Source organism: Miniopterus natalensis, chromosome 18 (assembly GCF_054644295.1).
Source record: "Miniopterus natalensis isolate mMinNat1 chromosome 18, mMinNat1.hap1, whole genome shotgun sequence".
NCBI lineage: Eukaryota > Metazoa > Chordata > Mammalia > Chiroptera > Miniopteridae > Miniopterus > Miniopterus natalensis.
In genome coordinates, this window is record NC_142098.1 from 18415732 (window position 1) to 18438499 (window position 22768).

Consider the following 22768-nt stretch of genomic DNA (forward strand, 5'->3'; position numbering starts at 1 on the left):
TACACAAAGCCACTCTACAAATTCCAGGAGACATAGCAGCTCTACCTAATACATAGAAACAAACACCTGGAAGCAGCCAAAATGTGGAGGCAAAGAAACATGTCACAAAAGGAAAGAACAGAAGAAATCTCTAGCAGAAGAACTAAATGAAATAGATCCAAGCAAGTTAACAGATACAGAGTTCAGAATAATGGTTATAAGGATGTTTAAGCAAACAATTCGGGAAATAACTGAGAAAATCGATAACATAATAAAGTACCAATTTGAAATGAAGGCTACACGAACTGAAATGAAGAACAGTTTACAGGGAATCAACAGTAGCGTAGAGGACGCTGAGAATCAAATCAGCAATTTGGAACATGAGGAAACAAAAAACACCCAACCAGAAGAGCAAAAAGAAAAAAGAATCCAGAAATATGAAGATAGCATAAGGAGCCTCTGGGACAACTTCAAAAGGCCCAACATTTGTATTATTGGAGTGCCAGAAGGGGAATAAAGAGACCAAGAAATTGAAAACCTATTTGAAAAAATAATTACAGAAAACTTCCCCTACCTGGGAAAGAAATCGACTTACAAGTCCAGGAAGCACAGAGGGTTCCAAACAAGAGGAACCCAAAGAGGCCCACAGCAAGACACATCATAATTAAAATGCCAAAGGTTCAAGACAAAGAGAGAATCTTAAAAGCAGCAAGAGAAAAGCAGTTAGTTACCTACAAGGGAGCACCCATACGACTGTCAGCTGATTTCTCAACAGAAACTTTGCAGGCCAGTGGGGAGTGGCAGAAAATATTCAAAGTGATGAAAAACATGGAACTACAACCAAGATTACTCTACCCAGCAAAGCTATCATTTAGAACTGAAGGTCAGATGAAGAGCTTCCCAGATAAGAAAAAGATAAAGGAGTTCATCACCACCAGACCAGCACTACAGGAAAAGTTGAAGGGTCTTCTTTAAAAAGAAGCTAATGAACAAAAGAATCTGACGAACTAAATAGATCCAGAGACATTGACACAGGCAACAGACGATCATATTTCAGAGGAAAGAGGGAAGGGGGTGGAGGGTGGGAAGAGATTAACCAAAGAAGTTATATGCATATATGCATAACCCATGGACACAGTCAATAACAGGGTGAAGGCCTGGGGAGGGGGTGGCAGCGAAGTGGAGGGGGTCATTTGGGGGGGAAAAAATGGGACACCTGTAATACTCTCAACAATAAAGATAAATTTTTTAAAAAAGGAAGTAGCATATAATTAAACATTAAAAGTATAAAACAACCCTATAGCATTAAGGGGTGGGGGGAGAAAAAACAACATTTTCAGTTGATGTAAGAGGAAGGTGAAGTTTGAATTAGGTTCTGAGAAATAGGCACAATTTGAAAGTTGAAAGAAGCAAAAACATTATTTTGGGCATTATTTCAGAAATAGAAGACAGGAACAATATTTACACGGAGGGTAAATCTGGAATGTTTAGAAGCATAGTGAGTAGATCAGTTTGGCTAAGGAGACTAAAGTGAGGCAAAGGCAGAACTAAAAAGCTAGGCGATAAGGCCAGAAGGCAGGTGTAAAAAGCCTTGACTTTTATCTCCTAGATGATAGAATTAACTAGTTAAAATAGGAAATTAAAAGAAATTAGGAAGAGTCATCTAAAACAATGTTTGAGGTGATGAGGTCAGAATTTCTCCCTACCTTGTTTTGTTTCTCCTTCCTCCATTTCCCTACTTCACTTTCAGCCAAAGTGATCATAAATATGACACAGTTCTAACTACAGTTTTTAAATGATGTTATTCTCCTGTTCAACACAGTTCAATAGTTTCACAGCAACTTTCAAAATCCTACCAATTTTAAGATCTGGCCCTAGCTTGCGTCTCCAAGCATGTTACTTACACAATAGGCATTATTCAAACTCCTTTCCATCTGACTAAAACACTCCTTCACTTCTGCCTTTTTGCCCTTTGTCTGGAACACTCTTAACTCATCTTGCCAATTCTATTTAGATGTCACTTCCCCAAGAAAGCCTCTCCCATCTCCTCAAATCCAGATTAGGTTCCCTGACATAACTCATCTCTATGACACTTAGGACCTATATCCTTGCCTGTGTCATACACAGAGAGTGGGGGTGAGTAGTTTCCCCAGCACCTACCAAAGGGCCAGGAACATGAGATTATCATAAATATGTGTTAAAGAATGAAAAAGGCAGGAGACAGAAAAAACAGGAGTCTATGGCAGTCAGTAAGATTTAGCCATTACTTCAGGGATAGGCTCGTGGCAATGGAAAAGCAAGAATGAACAGGGCACAATAAAAAGAAAGCTAAATGTGAAGTCCACAAATCTGAATTCTGAGTTGATGCAATTTGGTGTATATAATTAGGAGATTCATCTAGCTTATGAGTTTCCTAATTGTGGCAGACAATCAGAATCATCCAGAAATCAGAAATATTTTTTGGTTTTGATGTGTTCTAATTTCCTCTGGTCATTGTCTGAGCCACTGACTGACGTTCAGGACTTACTTACCTGGATGTTCCATAAGGCCACATCCAGCACTAGTGCTCTAATTTACGATAGCCACAAGATAACCACAAACAATTGATAAGTAACTGATTGTGAGAGCAGAAGGGAAGTATTACACTAGATTTTTAAGCTAATCGACCCAGAGTGCCAATTTACACGTAACAGGTAGCCAATAAATACTTGCTTATTAAATGAAATAGGGGAGCAGGAAGAGGGAACACATTTTGTGAGAAAGGGTACATTTGATGTTGGATATGAGTTTCTCAACTGACACTCTACCAATTATTTGTCCTCGGGGTTGTGTCAACATAATGCTCTATTTTCCTGCCTTACATAGATATTTGTCCTTGGTGTTGCTGTTTTGGCTATTATAAGGATTACCTCTTCTTTGAGTTCCAGCACCTAATTTCTCTTTAAAGAACTACCCTCTCCCATTTTGTATACTCCTACAGGGACTATAAATCCGGTCTTGTCCTCTCTTAACTAAGACTCTCTGAGACTCTCTTCTAGACTTTGAAAACTTAAGTAGAATGTCCTAAGAACAGGGAAATCAGTTGATGCTCATCATTCTTGCAGTTGCACTAAATTAATTCCTGCTTCCTAGATCCCTGGGCTACCCCAGGTTTTTGTCCTTTTAACTTGGCCTTGTTCTCAAACCATCATTACTTCTATAAACTACCCAGTATCCTTCTAATAAATCCCCATTTTCTTTAATAAACCTTTATCAATTTATGGTACTTTCCAAACAAACAAAATAACCGAAATTAATAGATGGTAGGGAAAGGAGAGAGGAAGGGAGGGAGGGAGGGAAATGCAAGCCATATATGTAATTTTAGATTTCCTAGCAGCTGCATTAAAAAACAAACTGATGGAACTAATTTTTTTTAAATATATCTTTATTGATTTCAGAGAGTGGAAGGGAAAGGGAGAGATAGAAACATCAATGATGAGAGTCATTGATCGGCTACCTCCTGCACTTCCCCCACTGGGGAATGAGCCCACAAGCCAGGAATATGCCCTAACCAGGAATCAAACCGCGATCGCCTGGATCACAGGTTGACACTCAACCACTGAGCCAGGCTGGCCTGGCTGATGAAGCTAATTTTAATGCAAAGTTTTATTTAAGTCAATATATCCAAACTATAACATGTAATCAATATGAAAACATTAAGGTATTTTTACTTTTTTCTGCTCCAAGTCTTTGAAATGTGGTATTTTACACTTACAGCTCATCTCAACTCAAATGCTAAATTTTCAGTTTAAAGTGAAATGCAGTCCTTCTAAAACAATAAAAATGTGTGTAAGAGGGAAGTATTTTATACTAGTTTTTTGTTGTTTTTTTTAAATATCACCTGTGACTTCATTTTTATTTTGTCTATAATCCTCATCTGAAGGTATTTTTTCCATTGCTTTTTCAGCATGAGGGAGAGGGAGAGAAAAACATTGATGTGAGAGAGATACATTGATTGGTTGCCTCCCACTTGCGCCACCTCCCGACCAGGGTGAGCCTGCAACCGAGGTATGTGCCCTTGGCCAGAATCGAACCCGGGACCCTTCAGTCCTCGGGCTGGTGCTCTAACCACTGAGCCAAACCGGCTAGGGCATGCTACTTTTTAAACTTAACTAAAATTAAGTATTCAGTTCCTCAGTCACATTGGCCAAATTTCAGGTGCCCAGTAGCTACATATAACTAGGTCTACTGTAATGGGCTGCACAGTGTGGGGCAAAAGTAGGTTTACAGTTGTGAGTATATGAGTTTATTCTTGGATTTTTAGTAATTATTGTATTATTTCCCATACCAACAACTGTAAACCTACTTTCTCCCCACCCTGTACAATTGGCGATAAAAGTGAAGAGACTGAGGGGAGGGGGCTTTTCTTGATAGATCTAGTACTTGGAAGGAAATGGAGGTTTTCACACTTCTAATAAATTTCATTACAAAAGGATTCAGAATTGTAGTAAGACCTATACAAATATCTCTTCCCCAAAATAATGTTTCCTTGCCTGTGTAACTAATATAGGTTAACACATTAGGTTTGAGATCTATCCTCTGTATCCTTCCATTTAGTAGCATAGAGATCAGAGTTATCTTCTCTATCGGGGCGTTTAAGTCAACATTAAAATTACACAATTATGGCCCAGCCGGGCGTGGCTCAGCAGTTGAGCATCGACCTAGGATCCAGGTGATCCCGGTTGGATTCCTGGTCAGGGCACATGCCCGGGTTGTGGGCTCAATCCCGTCAGGGGCGTGCAGGAGGCAGCCAATCAATGACTCTCTCCCTCTCCCTCTCCTTTCCTCTCTGAAATCAATAAAGATATTTTTTTTTTTAAATTACATGATTATGCACTCTTAAATCACTTATCATTTATTACATTTTGATGGGTGGGAAGAGATTTTGAAGATTAGCTTATAATGTAGAATTTTGAGTGGCAGGTTGAAGACTCTGACCTTTATCCCTCGGGTAACAAGTTATTGTACATTTGGGAGTAGAAGGGTGACATAATGAAGCCAATGCTGCAGGAAAACAAATCATCAGAATCCAGTTGTCCAGACTGGTAACAACAGAGCTCCATAGAGAAGACGTGGAGCTTCTAGCATCCTTAGCTGCTGTACATATGCTCTTATTTCTGTCAGGAATTCTTTTCCTCTTACATGGACAAGACAGGTGCTCCATCCTTCAAGATCTAGTTCAAAGTCAGCTGTTTCCTGGACACAGATGTCAGACTGAGTCACTTCACCTCTAATCCCATCAAACGTCTTTCCAAATCCTTAACAGAAGTCAAATTCATAGAGAACGTATAGTGGTTGCAGAGGAGCGGGGGAGGTGGAGAGTTAGGGTTTAATTGGTGCAGTTTCCATTTTATTAGGTGAAGTTCTGTGGACGCATGGAGCGACAGCAGCACAGAACTGAGTGATAAGGCGGCTTTCCCCCAGCCTAACGTCTTCCTTTTCAAATGGCAACTTAAGTGACACAGCTTTAGGAGTCCTTCCCTTTTCCAGGCCAGAATGGTTTAGGTTCATCGGCTATACCCTCTCATGAACCCCATACTTTTCTTACAGGGCTTTTACTCCCACTGCCATCTCTAACTAATTATGTGGTATATCAGTTTGCTAGGGCTTCTGTAACAAAACAGCACAGACTTGGGTGGCTTAAACAACACTTTATTTTCTCAGAGGTCTGGAGGCTAGAAGTTGAAGATCAAGGCGTAGGCAGGTTTGGTCTCCCCTGAGGCCTCTCTCCTTGGCTTCCCGGTGGCTGCCTTCTCCTCGCGCCCTCGCATGGCCCTTCTTCTGTGCACGTGCATTCCTGGTGTCTCCCCGGATGTCCAAATTTCCTCTTCGCATAAACATGCCAGTCCGACTGAATGAGGGCCTACCCCTAGGGCCCCACTTTAACTTATCACCTCCTTATAGGGCCCCATTTCCAAATACAGTCATATTGAGAGGCAAAATTCTAGTGAACTTTGGAGGAACACAATTTAACCCACTCACCTCTGTTGCTCCCCCTCGGTAAACTCTGACAACTCTGGTCTCGTTCTCATTTCAGGACCTTTACCATTGCTATGCCCTCATTTTAGAAATAGCCTGCTTCCAGTTCTTCATACAACAGGTTTTCCCCTCAACTTTCAAGCCTTAGCACTATCATCTGACAAGAGCCATCCCAAGACCACCCTATTTAAAGTACCCCTAAAAAAATCCCTCTATCACGTCCTGTCCTTTCCTCCAGGGCACTTGCCAGACTGTCAGCTCCAGGAAAAGGGGAGGGGGGGGGTATGTGTGTTTCCAAACTGTTGTAGCCCAGTCTCACACAGAGTTATGAACGAGTGAATTTCTGTAACTACTTACCCCATTATAATGACTTTTCTCTAACCCACTGAGAAAACCTGCCCAGGAAGGGACACATTTTCATGAAGCTTTCTGAATCTCAGCTCTAACACTTACCGGCCCTGAGATCTCTGGCGAGTCCCTGAACCTCCACGGGCCTCAGGCTCCCTCACCATAGGGCAATACCTTCTTCCGAGTGCTGAGGAAGGTGAAAGCAGACACGCCTGGGCCCCAGCGCGAGAAGCTGGCCCACAGCGCGCGATCCGCTCAAACGCTAACAGGGCGATGCTCCCCACAGCGCGGCGCCCGTGAAGGGTGTGCAGAGAGGCTCTTAAGCTATGATCGTTTCAGTTCTTTAGACTAAAATACGGTCGTCTTCTCTCCTCATAGGCCTTTGCCATCTTTTGCTATTCTTCCTATTTAACGGAAAGATGATTTAGGTTCAAGGACGCACACAACAGTTAATACGAGAGCTTAACGTTGTTTTCTAGCGCGTTTCTGAAGCCAGAACGCCCGGGTTTATAACCCCCTCCCGAGGGTGACTTTGGGCTACTTAAGGAACCTCTCTACACCTCAATTTACTCAAATGCGACGCGGGGACAAGGACAGTACCACCCCGCGGGGTATTGTAAATAGAAAATGAACTATTTATTACACGTAAAGCGATGCAGGACATAGGAAGCCCGCCGTCCATGTTAGAAACGTGAAGAAAAAAAAAACAACAGTCCAGGCGGGATGGTGTGGCAACCGTCTCAAAGGTCTCACCGGGACAACTGAGTCAGCGACGCGCGGCAGGTCGGGGTCCGTGAGGCGGGCCCGGCCCGAGGCCGCTCGGCGCGGTGCGGGCCTGCTGGGCTCGGCCGAAGCCCGCGACGGAACCACAGCTCGCAGCGACCAGAGCTTCGGCCTCCTCCGGCTTCGGCCTCAATTAAGAGTCTTTCATCCCTGCGAGGGCGGTGGCGCCCTCACCCCGAGCTTCCAAACATGGTAACCGCGCCCTGAAGCCAGCGCGCGAAGAGCCGCGGGTGTTCAAACGCGAGAAACAGGGGCGCGGCCACGGGGCGGGGCGACGCACGCTACGTAAGACGCCGACGCTTTGTACGTAGCGGCGCGCGTGCGCGGTGGGGGCTCGCGGCGGAGTGCGGGACCGGGCCGGAAGCATCATGGCGGCCGAGCGCAAGACCAAGTTGTCCAAGAATTTGCTGCGCATGAAGGTGCGGGGTGCGGTGGAGCCAGGGTGGGAGGCCAGGGCCACCGGGTCCTGCTGGCCTTGCCGAGGCCGGGGCAACGGGTGTGCGGGGAGGGGGCGGCCAGAGGGCCTCCAGCTCTCGCGTTCGTTCATTCATTCACGTAGCGCCTGCTCTGCGTCAGGCACTGGGAACTGGATTAGAAATCCGGCGGATTCTCTCGTAAAGCCGGAGGTCGATCGAATAGGAGAGACAGAGACGTAAACAAGCAGTTAGGATACTATGTGCGGTGAGGCTGGAAGCGCTGGGAGCCCCGAGAACTCATTTGGGCTTATGCGGAGCGGTGCTTAAGTAGAGACTGAAGGGTGGTTGGGAGAACTGGGGGATGAGAGGGTTCAGAAGTCTGAGAGGCAAAAGCCAAGAGAGGTCTATGCTAAGTTTGAAGAACTAAAGATAATTCAGTATGTCTGGAAGGCGAGTAGCAAGAAATGGGCCTGAAACAGTGGGCGGGTCAGAGCTGGGAATTTCAAGCCAGAACAAGGATGTTTTTCTTTATCTGGTGAGCGTTGGGAAGCTGTTGAGCTCGGGGAACGGTATCATTAGCTGTGCCTTACTCCGTGCTGTGGGGGAGACTTGGTGAAAGACAGACAGGATTGCGGTCAGAAAGACCACCCGGAAGTTCTGAGGAGCTGGGTGAGGGCTGCAGGGGTGGCGCGGTGGAATTGTAACAGTTGAGGTTAAAGTGAGTTATGTCAAGCAAAATTGGTTTTTATAATTCAAATTTAATCAAGTAGTATCAAAATGGGGGGGGAAACAAGGCTAGCTAAAATGAATACAGGAATTAAAACAGGGGAAGCAACCAATCTTTAAAACTTAATAATAGCAAACACGTATAGCTCTAGGCTATGTGCCAGACACTGTTCTGAGTGCTTTGCCTGTATCACCCCAAGAATGGCAGGTAACCCCTTGAGGTGGGTACAGTTATTATCCCTCTCTAGCAGTGGAGGCAGCTGAAACAGAGAAGTAACTTGCCCAAAGTTCCTTACTGCTAAAAAAGCAGTCTGGCTCCAGAGCGCCTTTGCTCTTAATTACTGTTGGTAATTACTGTTGGTTGCTGAACACTTATAGATGTAAACCGTTAGGTTGTGCGGTTTTCAGGAAGAGGGAGCAAGGGGTAAATAATGTTCTGAAAGGTTGAAGAGTAAATACTGCGTGTGCAAAATGAGAATTGGGTTGAGCTAGGCTGTAACCAGGGATGAATAAGGCGAGCGAAAGTGGAGGGTACGTCATAGCATAATGTATACTGTCTAAAGGACTTCTTTCACGCATATTAGCAAAATTTGAATCTTGACTGAACAGAGTTTTCTCTTGGCTTATGGTTTGTGATCATTTAGATTTCAAAGAAGTGGAGTGGATTGACAAAACAGCACTGAAAAGATTTTAGAAGTGTTTAACTCTTGGAGTAAGTTAAGTGAATGCGTGCTGGGTGATTAGGGCCCAGACCAGAGATTCGGCTAGGAAGTTAGGAATGAAGAAACTGACTTTAAGAAATTGTTTACTCCTTACCCAAATAATTGAGAGAGATTCAATTAGACATTGAAGCAAAGGAAAGGTTCTCTATTTGGGTTAACAACTTCCATCATTGATAAGAAGGAACTCATTGGCAAGAGAGCAGGAGACGCTGTATGTACAGGTAGAGGTGAGTGTCTTATGAGAAGGAAGGGAGCAGCTGCCTGAGGTTACTGTACTCATTGTAGCTGTTCATCCAGAGCTAAGTGTAGAGCAAGAATGACAGTGTTGAGGATTTAATATCAACTCACTTGTTTGCCAGTGTACTTGAAGCCCCCTGACTGGGCTCAGCTATTGGGGGCTGGAGATTGATCCTGATGGGAAGTAGACAGTGAAGAATGTAGGTGGAAGGTCTGTCAGGGTGATAGAATTGTTGTAGAGAGGGTGCTGATTTGTGATTTTAGCTCTTTTGGACTCTAAGACAGGAGTTGGTGAACTTTTTCTGTAAAGTGATAGGTAAATACTTATTTGTGGCCAGTCTGTCTACTCAGCTTGGCCATTGTAGTTCAGAACTAAATGAGTGTGGCTTTGTTCCAGTAAAACTATTTACAAGAACAGAAGTCTAACCTAAGGACTAAATTTTGTGATACCTGCGCCAGGCCCTTAGTTGTGAGTAAAACTAAATCACTGGCTTTAGAGTATGTTTTTAGATGTTGTGGAAACAGAAGAATTGAACTGCTACCTAAGTCTGGAGTTGCTTCATTCATAGTCACAGGGTTTCCTATCCTTTCCATAAGTAAAGAAATATGTATATGTGTATGCGTATGCATGTATATATTTTGGTACAATTAATATGGCCATTTCCCATACCATAAAGAATATCTACTTTAAAAGAGATAAAAGAGCATATGGACAGGATTGGTGATTACCACAAAGAATATGAGTAATGGAATAAGATGTACAAGAAAGGAAATCTGGAAAAATAAGACAAGTCTAGAACCAGTTATATTCAGAGAACCTTTATTGAACTCTTTTCCATGTACCAGTTGCAGCCCAGGTACCAGTAATACAGGATGATCAAGGGACATCGTCTACATTCACAATCTTAGTCTTTTGGGAGACATAGAAGAAGCATAATGAACAATAAGCTGGTGTTTATAAAGCTGGTACAGAAGCAAGGAAGTTTATCAAAGGAGACATGCTCTGGGCCTTCACAAGTGACTATTTTGTCAGGCATAAAATAGAAGCATAATGTTGAATAGCAGAACAGAAGGACTGGGAAGTACAGGGTGTGCTTTCCAGAAACTGCCAGTTCTCTCCGGTGGTGAGGATATAGGTACAGGTGAAAGGATGAGGGCAGACAAACAAGGAGTGCAAAGCCAGGAGACTGATGGAGCAACCCACAGAGCTTGCCCAGGCTTTACCATTTTACTTGCACTCTCTGTGTGTGTGAGTGTGTGTGTTTTAACAACCATCACATTCAAGATACAAAGCTGCTCTGTCACCACAGGATCCCTCTAGCTACACCTTTGTACAATACCCACTCCCTGTGTCATCACTAACCACTCCTTCGCAACCACTAATCTGTTATTCTTATAATTTTGTTATTTAAAGGATGTTAGGTAAGTGGAATCATACAATATATAGCCTTTGAGATTGGCTTTTTTTTTCACTCAGCATAATTCACTCAAGATCCGTTTAAGTTAAATATATGAATAGTTCCTTCCTTTTTATTGCTAAGTAGTAGTCCATGCTGTGGATGTACTACAGTTTATTTTAACCATTCACCTGTTCAGTATTTTGATTGTTTACAGGTTTTCGCTATTACAAATAGAGCTGCTGTGATTATTCATATATAAGTTTTTGAGTAAACGTAAGTTTTCATTTCTCTGGGATAAATGCCCAAGAGGACAGTTGCTGGGTAATATCTGTCTAGCTGTTTTCCACAGAGGAGATCCAGTTTCCTCGCATCCTCATGAGAACTTGCTGTTATCCCTATATTTTATTTGTGACATTTTTTAAGTCACTTCATTTAGTAGTCATTGGTAAAGCCCTTATGCCTAAAAATGCTTGTATTTTTGGAAGAGCTGGTGTGGAGGGAAAAGCAGTATGGAGCCTGGATAAGGGAAAGAAATAGGGGTAAATGGAAACCAGTGGAATCGTAGACCTAACTGCTGGGTGGTTTCTGAATTTATTTTTTTCCTGTATTGATACTTTATCATTTTTCTGTGATTAACTTCTTGGTTTATTTGCCTGTCCCCTGGAAATAGAGCTATTGTTTGTGCTGGGGAGAGACTAGCAGCAGGACTGCTATTTTGTCTGGCCTATTTTGAGTTGAGCTTCTGCAAATTTTAGAATAAAGAGCAGCTGTAGAGTTGATGAGCTTTTCAGAGAATAGATACAAGTGACCAACAGGCTTACTGATGTAGCTTTGCTTCCGTCTACATTTATAGAGTCCTCAATCATGAGATGGGATTCCTGGAGAAATGGGCAAGGGCAAGTGAAACAATAAAGTTGTTTGAGGTTGGTTATTTTTTTAGCTCTGAGTTGGGGAAATTAGTTGCTGACACTGATTTTGTTTTGTTTTGATAGTTCATGCAAAGGGGACTGGATTCAGAAACCAAGAAACAACTAGAAGAGGAAGAAAAGAAAATCATTAGTGAAGAGCACTGGTATTTGGATTTGCCAGAACTTAAAGAGAAAGAGTAAGTTTTGTTAGAAATTATATTAATGACATTTCGGGCATTCAAAGCAAAATCCTTGTAAATGTAACTCATCATCTATTCAGTTTCTTGAATTAGCCTTACAAGTAGTTTTCTAAAATTATTAAACCTGTAAGAGGTCTACTTGAATTTATGCATTTTTCCTGGCCCTCGGCTGTCATATATATAGCATTGTTCTTTCTTTGCATTGCATAAAGGAATCTAGCCCATACCTCTGATAGTAACTGGGGACCTTTTATGAGACTCTGTAATGTACTTGCTACATATTAAGTTCCAGAGATTAGGTGTGTATTTCAGGGCTCTCCAGTTTTATTTTAGTTTAACAGAATTCTTCATTAGACTGAGATTCTTAAAAGCAGATCAAGAAATTTTTGTTTGTTTCTTTTCTGTTTTTAAAAATTTTATTATTACTACCAGTCATCTTAACATTTATTGAGTCTGGAGCGTGTGCTAGGAACTTGGCTAAGCACTTATATCTTTCAGTTATTTAATCCTCATAGCAAACTTGAGAGCTGGCTACTGTATTTTATCCATTTTATAGTTGAGGAAACTGAAGCTTAACAGAAAATAACTTGCTCAGAGTCACCCAACTAGTCATTGCTAAAGCTGAGATAACACACTAGACCATTTCTCTTCCACTGTAAGGTTGTCTGGTGCTTGATAAATAATTTTGAATGAAGGAGTGATGGATTCACATTATTCATTAGTTTATATAAATTCTTCTGGAAGCTACTTATCATTCCTCCTTGATGCTTTTCTTACCTTAGTAAGCTCTGTGCTAAGGAGGTTTTACTTAAACTTTATCAAAGGACTGAAGATACTGCTTATTATCTTCAGGTACATTTATGCTTTTCCTTTCTATACCTTATAATTTATTTTTTGTTTTTAACATGTTGTACTTCATTGTTCATTTGACTGATCTTCTCTGGATCTTTTTTGGAAGGTCAGATACCCTTCTCTAAGATAGAAAGTATGTCACACCAGGAGGGATGGGAGGAAGGTACTTTGCTTTCTCTGCTTACTTCTCTGTGTACTTGCTTTCCTTTACTGCTTCCCAGAGGAAGGAAGATGTTAGTGAGGAAAGGGAAGGTAATGTCAGAGATGGTATGGATTTGGAAGCAGGGGGTACTGGTAAGGAGCTGTAATTTAATTTTATGCTTTGACTAAACTTGCACAAAGTATCCCAGATATTTTGTTACTTTCATTGAAGGGCAGGATGATTTCCATCTTGATTTCAGTATCACCCGCTGGATTCTTTTAAGTCCTGCATTCAGCCTGTAATATGTTGTCTTGGTTGAAGTATATAAAGAAAGTCCACCCTCACACATATGATGTAGTTGAAAAGGTAGAGGTGTTGTAATAGCTTTTCAGATAACTCTTTGATATTACTCTAAAACTCAATAAGTAGTAGTTTTTTAAAAGTTAACCCCAGTGTGGAATCTGAAAACATGTTAGAACCTTTCATACTCATTGGTCTAGCTTACATTTTGAATAGATCTTTTGTCAGTGCTTAATTTCATAACATCATGCATTTCTCATTTGGAATACATTAGTTTAATGAGTTATATAGATTTTCCAAATAACTCATTTCATAGTACAGTATCAAAAATTACATTCATTAATATCACCATGGGTTTCATCAGAAATGTCTTTAAGTATTGGGAAGCTGTCAAGCCCAAAATGACATATACAAACTATTCAAAATTCTAATTTTTGCTTAAAGCTTGAATTGCAATTAAGTATTGTCAGTCATCTCCCTTGAAGTGACAAATTTACTTTATTTTCAAGAAAACATCTACTAAGTACCCAAGTCTGAATAACTACAGTTACAGTGTACCACGAAAAAAATAGCTCAGTCAACTCACAGCTCAATCACACATGCATTTTCTCAAGACAGTCATACTTCACTAGCCAGAAGCACCTTATGTATGCTTCCCATTTTGTGTAGAGAGTATTTTTTAAAGTGTAATCAAGGGCTGAGATCAAGGGCAATTAATACATTTTTAGTGCTTCATCTAGGACATAATTATTGGTGGGGTTTTTTTTTTAACTGAAAGCTGGCGTTCAGTGAACAATGTAATGACTGGTGTCACTACTTTAATTCATAATAAGATGTGGTTTTACCCATAATTGCTTTTGCACACACTGTGCAGATGTCAAATTGTGAAAAAGACAAATAGCATCTTGGTGTTATCGGGGAAATAATTTTGACCTCCTACCATTTTTACTTTCTCTCCTTTCAAGTGATAGAGGTTTCCTAACTATTTCTCAGGCATGCCACTTACATTCTCCTCTCAGGGCCTTTACTTTTAACTAGTCCCTCAGGTATTTTCCCCAGGTATCCTCATTTCTTGTTCTTCACTGTCTTCTGGACTTTGCTCAAATATCACCCCATCCAAGAGGCCTACCCAGACCATACCTCATAAAGCAACCAAGGACAAATTCTTTAGATAAAAAAAATTTGGATGAATTGGATAGAATTCTGTTTTTATGTCTCTTGGTTAAAGGTGGAATTGCTGGATCATAAGGTCAGCATATATATTTTTTTTATTGTTCAAAATATTACAGATGTCCCCTTTTTTCCCCATTGATCCCTTCCACCCCTCACCCACTCCCGTTCGGCATATATTTTTTGTTTTTTAATCCTCACCTGAGGACATTTAGGGGGAGAGAGACATTGATGTCTCCCGCCCGAGCCCTGACGGTCTGGGGATCAAGCCTGCAACCCAGGTACATGCCCTTGGCCAGAATCGAACCTAGGACCCTTCAATCCTCGGGCCAATGCTCTAACCACTGAGCAGAGTCGGCTAGGGTCAGTCACCTGTCCACCCTCATTTCTGCCCATTTTCTACTTTTCATCTAGCTTTCCCAGTGATTCTGTGATATACCCAGTATTTTTACAATAAATTCCTTCTCTGCTTAAGTCATCCAGAGTAAGTCATTGTTCATAGCTAAGAGTTCCGACTAATAAACTCTTTTAAAGCTGCCCAGGACTCTTAATTTCTGGGTATTTACTAATAAAGAACTTGGTGTGGGGTGTAAACATCAAGGAAATTTTGCATCATGTATGGAAAATTCACATTTATAAATACTTTAGGTCTCTACATTGTGCATTTATGTAAATTAAATGTAGTATGTAGAAGAGGCTGTGCCTCCAGCCCACAGTTCTTATCTAATATGTTCGCCACACATGTTAATCCTTTTTGGGGGATTTTTTTAGTAGGTTTTTTTTTTTTTGTTAATCCTCACCTGAGTATATTTCTTCCATTGCTTTTCAGAGAGAGTAGGAAGGAGGGAGAGAGAGAGAAACATTGACTGGTTGCCTCACGCAGGCACCCCAACCAGGGGCGGAGGAGTGAACCTGCAACCGAGGTACATGCCCTTCAGTGCGTGAGCCAACACTCTAACCACGAAGCCACACCCGCTAGGGCTAATCAGTTTAATTTCTAACCCTAGGTTAGAAATCTTACTGCAGTTTTACGTGATTCTAATGATAACTATAAGATTTATTTTTTGATTTTTTTTTTTGAAATCTTGACTTACATTTGCTGTGCTTTGTTGTTATAAGTAGACATACTATTAATACAGGTTTATTTTCCCATTTAGGAGTTTCATAATAGAAGAGCAGAGTTTCTTGTTATGTGAAGATCTTCTGTATGGAAGAATGTCATTCAGAGGATTTAATCCTGAGGTTGAGGTATTAAATATAATTACTTCAAATTTAAAATTTTTCCAATCGAATTCTTTATGCTAATAATTGGGTTTAGGTTTTTCCCCACCTGGTACCATTTCTCCTTATTATATGGAAAATAACAAGTCTTGAAATACTGCCATAGCTATTTAAAGAAATTGCAGGCATTGCAGTCTAGTTTTATGATAGAATTGAGTAGATAATTTAATGTAGCAGTATAAGTCCCTAACAGTGCCACACTGTGTTAGAATTTCAGCTCGGGTCTTTTACAGGAACGTCAGGATTTTATTCATATGATACCATTATGAAAAATTATTTTCTCGCATCTATAAATGTATCTTTTCTATTGGAAAAAAATGTTACTTACAAATTGAGTAATTTGACTTTTTAATGGGCAGGTTTTGTTCCAAACTTATAAATAGATTTTTAAAAGAATCCTTTAGGAAGTTGGTTTGAAAAGTAAAATAGTCACCTTATAATTGCTCTGTTCATTTGAATTTTCCTTCCTCAGGTTTTTAAAGAAGCACATGCTTTCACTTAACAAAAATCAGAAATCTGGTTGTATATTAAAAGCCATCCTGTCAGGTACTTGACCAACCAAATGGGGGTCTATGATATAAGTTTTAGTTTTATATCACGTGAAGCCAGGGTTTCTCAGCCCTGGCACTATTTGATGTATTGATCCAGATTGTTCTTTGTGGCAGGGACTGTCCTGCACATTGTAGGATGTTTAGCAGCATCCCTAGTCTCTTTCCTCTACCCCCTAGATGCCAGTAGTGTGCACACGCATGCACACACACATACACACCCAGTTGTGGCAACCAAAAATGTCTCCAGACATTGCCAGAGGTCCCCTGGTGAGCAGAATTTCCCTGGTTGAAAACCACTTTTCTAAGGATGCCAGTAGACAACCACAGCTAACCAAATTAATTGCCAGAGTTTATGTAAAGATTATAGTTTAGTCCCCCCCGCCCCCCTTAAAGGGTTATGATAATTAAGCTGTTAAATTTACTTTATACAAAATCAACACTAAAAGTGTTTGTTTTTAATACATGCTTTCCTTGCTTTGGCCTGCTTAAAGCTTTAGATTGGGAAAAGAAAGAGGGCAATAGAGCAAAGGAGGAAAAAACAGATAGATAATGAGTGTGTGATACCCAAAGACTGAGGCTGTGGGTGGACAGGCGCTCCAAAGTATGTCTGGTGTGTGGGAAAAGGAGTTGATCTGGCCCTCAGAATTTGATGTGAGAGGTCATTAGGAAATGATTTTAATTACTGGCACTCTGTACCATTGAGTACACTCTGGGGAAAAGTTTTGAACTGTTTGACTTACAAATCTGAGCTGTCATAAAAATGTGAGAAAAGTTCAATATACCTGGTTATGAAAAGAGTGATAGCAACTTGAGAGCGCTTACTTTATTATAAGCAGGATGTGTTTAGAACACAAGTTTAATATTGCATGTTTGTCTAGCAGCACCTGGCATAGAGTTTATTTTCTCGGTAGATATTTATTCAGTGCCTGTGGTGCATCAGTCCTCTTGAGGCACTGGAAATGCAGCAGGGGACCCAAGTGTATGCCCTCACAGAGCTTGTATTCCCGAAATTATTTTATTTTTAGTCCTTTAAATGTTGGAAAAGCTAATTGAGACTGGTTTCTCGTCCACTTTCCCTTCCTGTTCTACCTTTGCTGTAAAGAAAGTATTGTACAGTAAAAATAAAATCTGACAGAGGGTAACTATCAAGTAAAGGTTAATGTGAGAAAAGATGGGGGAGTCCCAGGACACATGGACATCATGCAGGATACATTATCCACCCTCATGTTTGGGTGCGAGGCAGGTCCTCCCCATTATACCAGAGCCAGCTTTCCAGTTCTTCATCCAGCAATTTGCTGCCCCACCACTGCCATAAAAAAATAAAAATGCATTTAAAATTACTCTTGACTATAATACTTTTATGTTTGGTTCAAAGATGGGAAGTTTGGAGGAAATCTGAAAGTTTACTCTTTCTTTCCCCTACTCACTAGAGTATGTAACAGTGTGTCTGTTTTGTTTTTTTAATAATTTTTTATTTTCAATTACAATTGACATACAATATCATATTAGTTTCAGGTGTCCACCCCAATGATTAGATATTTATATGAAGTGGTCACCTTGGTAAATCTAGCAGTATCCATCTGACACCATACATAGTTGTTACAATATTATTGAATATGGTCTCTGCTGTATTTTACATCTCCGTGACTATTCTGTAATACCAATTTGTCCTTAATCTTTTCACCTTTCACGTATCTCCCCATTCCCCCTGCCATCTGGCAACCATCAGTACATTTTCTATATCTATGAGTTTATTTTGCTTGTTTGTTTATTTTGTTTTTTAGATTCCACTTATAAGTGAAATCCTCTAGCATTTGTCTTTCACTGCCTGACTTATTTCAGTCAGCACAATGCCCTCATGTTTTTGTAGATGGCAGGATTTCATTCTTTTTTTTTTTTAATGGCTCGGTCCTATTTCTTTGTATATATGCACTACTTCTTTAGCCATCATTTACTGATGGACACTTAGGTTGCTACCACATCTTGGCTCTTGTAAATAATGCTGCAGTGAATGTACAGATATGTATCTTTTCACATTAGTGTTTTCGGTTTCGTAGGATAAATACCCAGAAGTGGAATTACTGGGTCCTTCTTTGTCTCTTGTTGTAGCCTTTGTTTTAGTCTGTTTTCTCTGGTATAAGTAATGCTGCCCCAGCTTTTTTGTTTGTTTCCATTTTCATGAACTATCTTTTTCCATCCCTTTACTTTCAGTTTGTGTGTCTTTTGATCTGAAGGGAGTCTCTTATAGACAGCATATGTAAGGGTCTTGTTTTCTTATCCATTCAGCCATTTGGAGCATTTAATCCACTTGCATTTAACAGAATTATTGATAGATATGTATTTATTGCCATTTTATTATTTATGTTTTTTATCTTTTTCCTTCTTCTTTTTCTTGTGATACTGGTTTTGTGGTGATAAACTCCTTTAGCTTTTTCTTGTCTGGGAAGCTCTTTTATCTGTCCTTTGATTCTAAATGATAGCTTTTCTGGGTAAAGTAATTTTGGTTGGAGGACCTTGCTTTTCATCACTTTGAATATTTCATGCAGGTCCCTTCTGGCCTGCAAAGTTTCTGTTGAGAAATCAGCCGACAGTCGTATGGGTGCTCCCTTGTAGGTATCTGACTGCTTTTCCCTTGCTGCTTTTAAGATTCTCTTTTGTCTTTAACCTTTGGCATTTTAATTATAATGTGTCTTGGTGTGGGCCTGTTTAGGTTCATCTTTTTTGGCACTTCCTAGACTTATGTGCCTGTTTCCTTCGCCAGGTAGGGGAAGTTTTCTGTGATTTTTTTCAAATGGGTTTTCAGTTCCTTGCTCGCTTTTCCTGGCACCCCCATGGTGCTAGTGTTGGCACGCTTGAGGTGTCCCAGAGGCTCCTTATCCTGTCCTCACTGTTTTATGTTCCCTTCTTTTTGCTGTTCTGGTTGGGTGTTTTCTGCTTCCTTATTGTCCAAGTTGCTGACTTGATCCTCTGCTTCATCTACTCTACTGTTGCTTCCCTGTAATGTATTCTTCATTTCAGTTAGGGCATTCTCCATTTTTGACTGGTTCTTTTTATGTTTTCTTTTTCCATTTTTATGTTTCCTATCCCTTTGTTGAAGTTGTCACTAAGTTCATCACTTCTCCAAAGTTCATTGATCATCCTTACAACCAGTGTTTTGAATTCCACACCTGGTAGATTGCTTGACTCCATTTTTGGGGTTTTGTTCTATTTGGGACATTTCTTTGTCTCTTCATTTTGGCTTCCTCCCTGTGTTTGTTTCTATATATTAAATAGATCTGCTACATCTCCTAGTATTGGTAGAGTGGCCTTATATGACAGGTGTCCTGTAGGGCCCAATGGGGCAGCCTCCCCAGTCACCCGAGCTGGGCACTATGCTCCCTGTGGGGGCTCTGTGCAGTCCTGTTGTAGTAGAGCCTTGATTGCTGTTGGCACGTCATTTGGAGGTATTTACCCCTTGGTTGATCAACTTCGAGGACTGGCCGAGACCACTGTGGAGGATGTGATGTGCAGGGATCGACTGCACAAAGCAGGTTGCACTTCAGCATGTCCCTGATGCCCACTGAGTGCGCCTCTTGAGTGTGTTCCTCATGGAGGTGGTTGAGTTGTAATCTGGTGTGATCTGAAAGCTGTCCACCAGGTTTGCTGGCTCTGGGGCCTCCCAGGAAGTACAGGACAAGGTCAGCAGCTTCCTGTGCCCTGCCTGGGGCCACAGCATGAGCTACAGACGTCTGCTACAGAGCTGGGCTTGGAGGAGCACAGGAGAGGCCAAGCTGTGAACCGTGGTCGGCTGCTGCTAGTGCCAGGCCACAGGTCATTTAGCAAGAAGTACAGGGCTGAGGCTGGATGCTACTTATTTGAGAGATTTTCTAAAAATCCACAGCATAAGCCAAGACAGGCCATTTGTATGGAAAAGCCACTGGAAACGGCTTGTGTGGAGCCACAAGTTGGGTGGGGTAGAGTCTCAGAATCACCAGGGCAGAGAGAATAGTGTAAGCCTGGTTGATGGAGACTCAGATAGCATCCCCCGGCCAGCTCTGAGGGGAGGGCTCAGCAAAGGAACAATGGCCTATGCTAGCACTTCTGTCTGGGAGAAAGCTGCCCCTTCAGCCATCACAATGATGCCAGTCATTCATTTCCTCCCTGTGTGTCCCTGGAGCCTTTGGAGCTGCTGCCCCAGAGCTGGAGCTCAGGGCAAGTGAGTCCGAGTAAGTCTGTGTGCAGGTGCTTTAAGAGGAACACCTGGGACTCCGGCAGCAGCCCTCCGTCTTAGTCAGCCACAATCTCCAGTGGTTTTCACAGCCAGAAGTTAGGAGGACTGTTCTTCCCAGCACTGGAACCCTGGGACGGGGGGCCGGGTATGGGGCTGAGACCCTTCACTCCTCAGGAGATATCCCTCCTGATTTTTAACCACCACATGTTGGTATAGCAGTGTGTCTGCTTTAGGTATAAGTAACTAACAATAAGGTTTATGATCTAAAGTACAACTTAATTAATGACAAGTCTAACCTAGTGGGGCTTTGTCTTACTATGTTTTAAATTCAGAACTGCCTTGTGTTAGCACATTGTGGAATAAAGTATTACAGAAAAGTCCTTATAAATTTTTTGGCTAGTCTTCTGTTTCTCTACCTTCAAATACGTTTGATACCAGTTCTTTTCACAAGCCTTTTTCAGCTCTGATAGCCAGTGTCGGTATATTTTTCAGAAATTAATGCTTCAGATGAATGCTAAGAACAAAACAGAAGAAGTTGAAGATGAAACAGTGGAGCTTGATGTGTCAGATGAAGAAATGGCTAGAAGGTAACCATTACCCTGGGACAGTTTTGTAATCTGGGCCCAGCACTCATTGGCTCTCACATATGCGCTCCTCCTACCCCCTGGTCTACCACAGCAGGAAGTAGTTTCTGCTTTCTCCAGCACAGCCTGGGATGGGTTCATGCTATTGCAGGCTGGCAGTTGCTGTCTCATTTCCAGTGCTGCTTCCAATGCATATTTTGAATATACATTTCAATTCAGGGTAATACAAAAACAAAACCCGGGGCAGTTTAGTCATTCTTAAAGAAGTTCATAAGTTTTTGAATCAGATGGTTTATTTTAATTATAGTTTTGATTTTTCTTATTCTTTGTTGCATTGTTGACAAGACTTGATTTCTACCTTTTTTATTTGAAATTAAACTTGTGCTATTTATCATCTTAACAGATATGAGACCTTGGTGGGGACAATTGGAAAAAAGTTTGCCAAAAAAAGAGACCGTGCCAATTATGAAGAAGATGAAAATGGAGACATCAAGCCAGTTAAAGTAAAGAAGACATTCTTAAAGCCCCAAGATTAAAGGGGACGCCTTACGATATTGCTCAGGGGTGCCTTGTGAGAGCTAACACATTTTGGAACTCATTCCAGTGGTTTCTCTGTAGTTAATATGGTAATTTTATTTGTAAAGAAATGCATAATTTTGGGAACGTGCTGTTTTCGAAACAGAAGTGTGATGGATGTTGTGCATCCTTTGTGTGATGGTACTCATCAGGAGTGGGGTTTTAGCCCTGGATCTCCAAATGTGCAAAGGTAATGTTTGCTTCCTAAAAGTTTTTTGACCCTAGATTTTATTTTAATGTATCTCTCTAGTCACTGACCTTAGAATGACTCATGAAGTAATACTAGTGTTTAAGTTGTCCTTATGTTTACATTTTTACTTTAAGTTATTAATAATGTCAAGTCATTTTGTACATTTTGGAATCAAATGTCATGAGAATTTATTATATGTAAATTCATCAATAACAAACATGCCTCTCCGACCTACAGTGTTTGCATGCTACCAAGTCAGTGTGTGGAATTATGGGTTTTTTTGTTTAAAGCTTTTAATTAATTAAAAAATAATGTTCTATAATAAACATGTTTTCATATACTTTTTCTGTTCTCTTATACTTTCAAATAATGATTTTAATCTAATTCAGTATTGGAATTTTAAAAAACCAGCCACTAATTTAGAATATGGTTGTATATTAGATTGAATCAGAAGTTGATTTCTATGGGTCAAAACCAACCATCAATTTCCTATAGTATAGCTCAGTAGAATTTACCACCCACCAGGTCACCTCCTAGTCTGAACCTTACTCTAAATAGTAAGTACAGAGGCCCATGGGATTTAGTGTATGTGTATGTGTGTCTCTGTCTGTCTGGAGATATGTACCTACGACTTCATTTCATTTCATTCTGTTCCTCGCAACTAAATGAAGTGTATGTATGTATTTTCTCTCTCACTCTCTGAATCTCCTTAAGTTTTTTTTTATATATATATTTTTATTGATTTTAGAGAGAGAGGAAGGGAGAATGATAGAGATAGAAACATCAATGAGAGAGAAACATGGATCAGCTGCCTCCTCCATGCCCCCTACTGTGTATCGAGCCCTCAACCCAGGCATGACCAGGAATCAAACCATTGACCTCTTGGTTCATGGGTGGACACTCAAACACTGAGCCACTCTGGCCGGGCTGAATCTCCTTAAATTTTTATTGCTTTGTGACCTCAGCTCTCCACTGAGTTATGAAAAAAAAATCATGAATTTGCAGTTAATCTGGCTTTTTTTCATTGTGAAGGTGAGCACAGTGTGCCTTCCAGCTCTCTATATCCCAGGGCAGAAGCCAGAAATTCTCAATGCTTTCCCAGCACCATAATCCATTAATTTATGGAATGTCTCATTCACCTTCATTCTGCACAGTGTTACTTTTGATAGATGAAC

General features: G+C 40.9%; 1 protein-coding gene across 2 annotated transcripts; it reads left to right on the top strand.

The window, feature by feature from the left end:
* The first annotated feature begins 7495 nt into the window (after positions 1-7495).
* On the top strand, positions 7496-21933 carry MPHOSPH6 (M-phase phosphoprotein 6). Of its 2 annotated transcripts, none has more exons than XM_016196984.2 (5): positions 7496-7547; positions 11622-11734; positions 15359-15449; positions 20736-20830; positions 21231-21933. In XM_016196984.2, the coding sequence occupies exons 1-5, from the start codon at positions 7497-7499 to the stop codon at positions 21361-21363; spliced, it is 483 nt and encodes a 160-aa protein (XP_016052470.1). In that variant the 5' UTR covers position 7496; the 3' UTR covers positions 21364-21933. The 2 variants fall into 2 exon arrangements, with proteins under 2 accessions (XP_016052470.1, XP_016052477.1); XM_016196991.2 differs by lacking the exon at positions 7496-7547 and adding an exon at positions 8275-9698.
* The last annotated feature ends 835 nt before the right edge of the window (positions 21934-22768 follow it).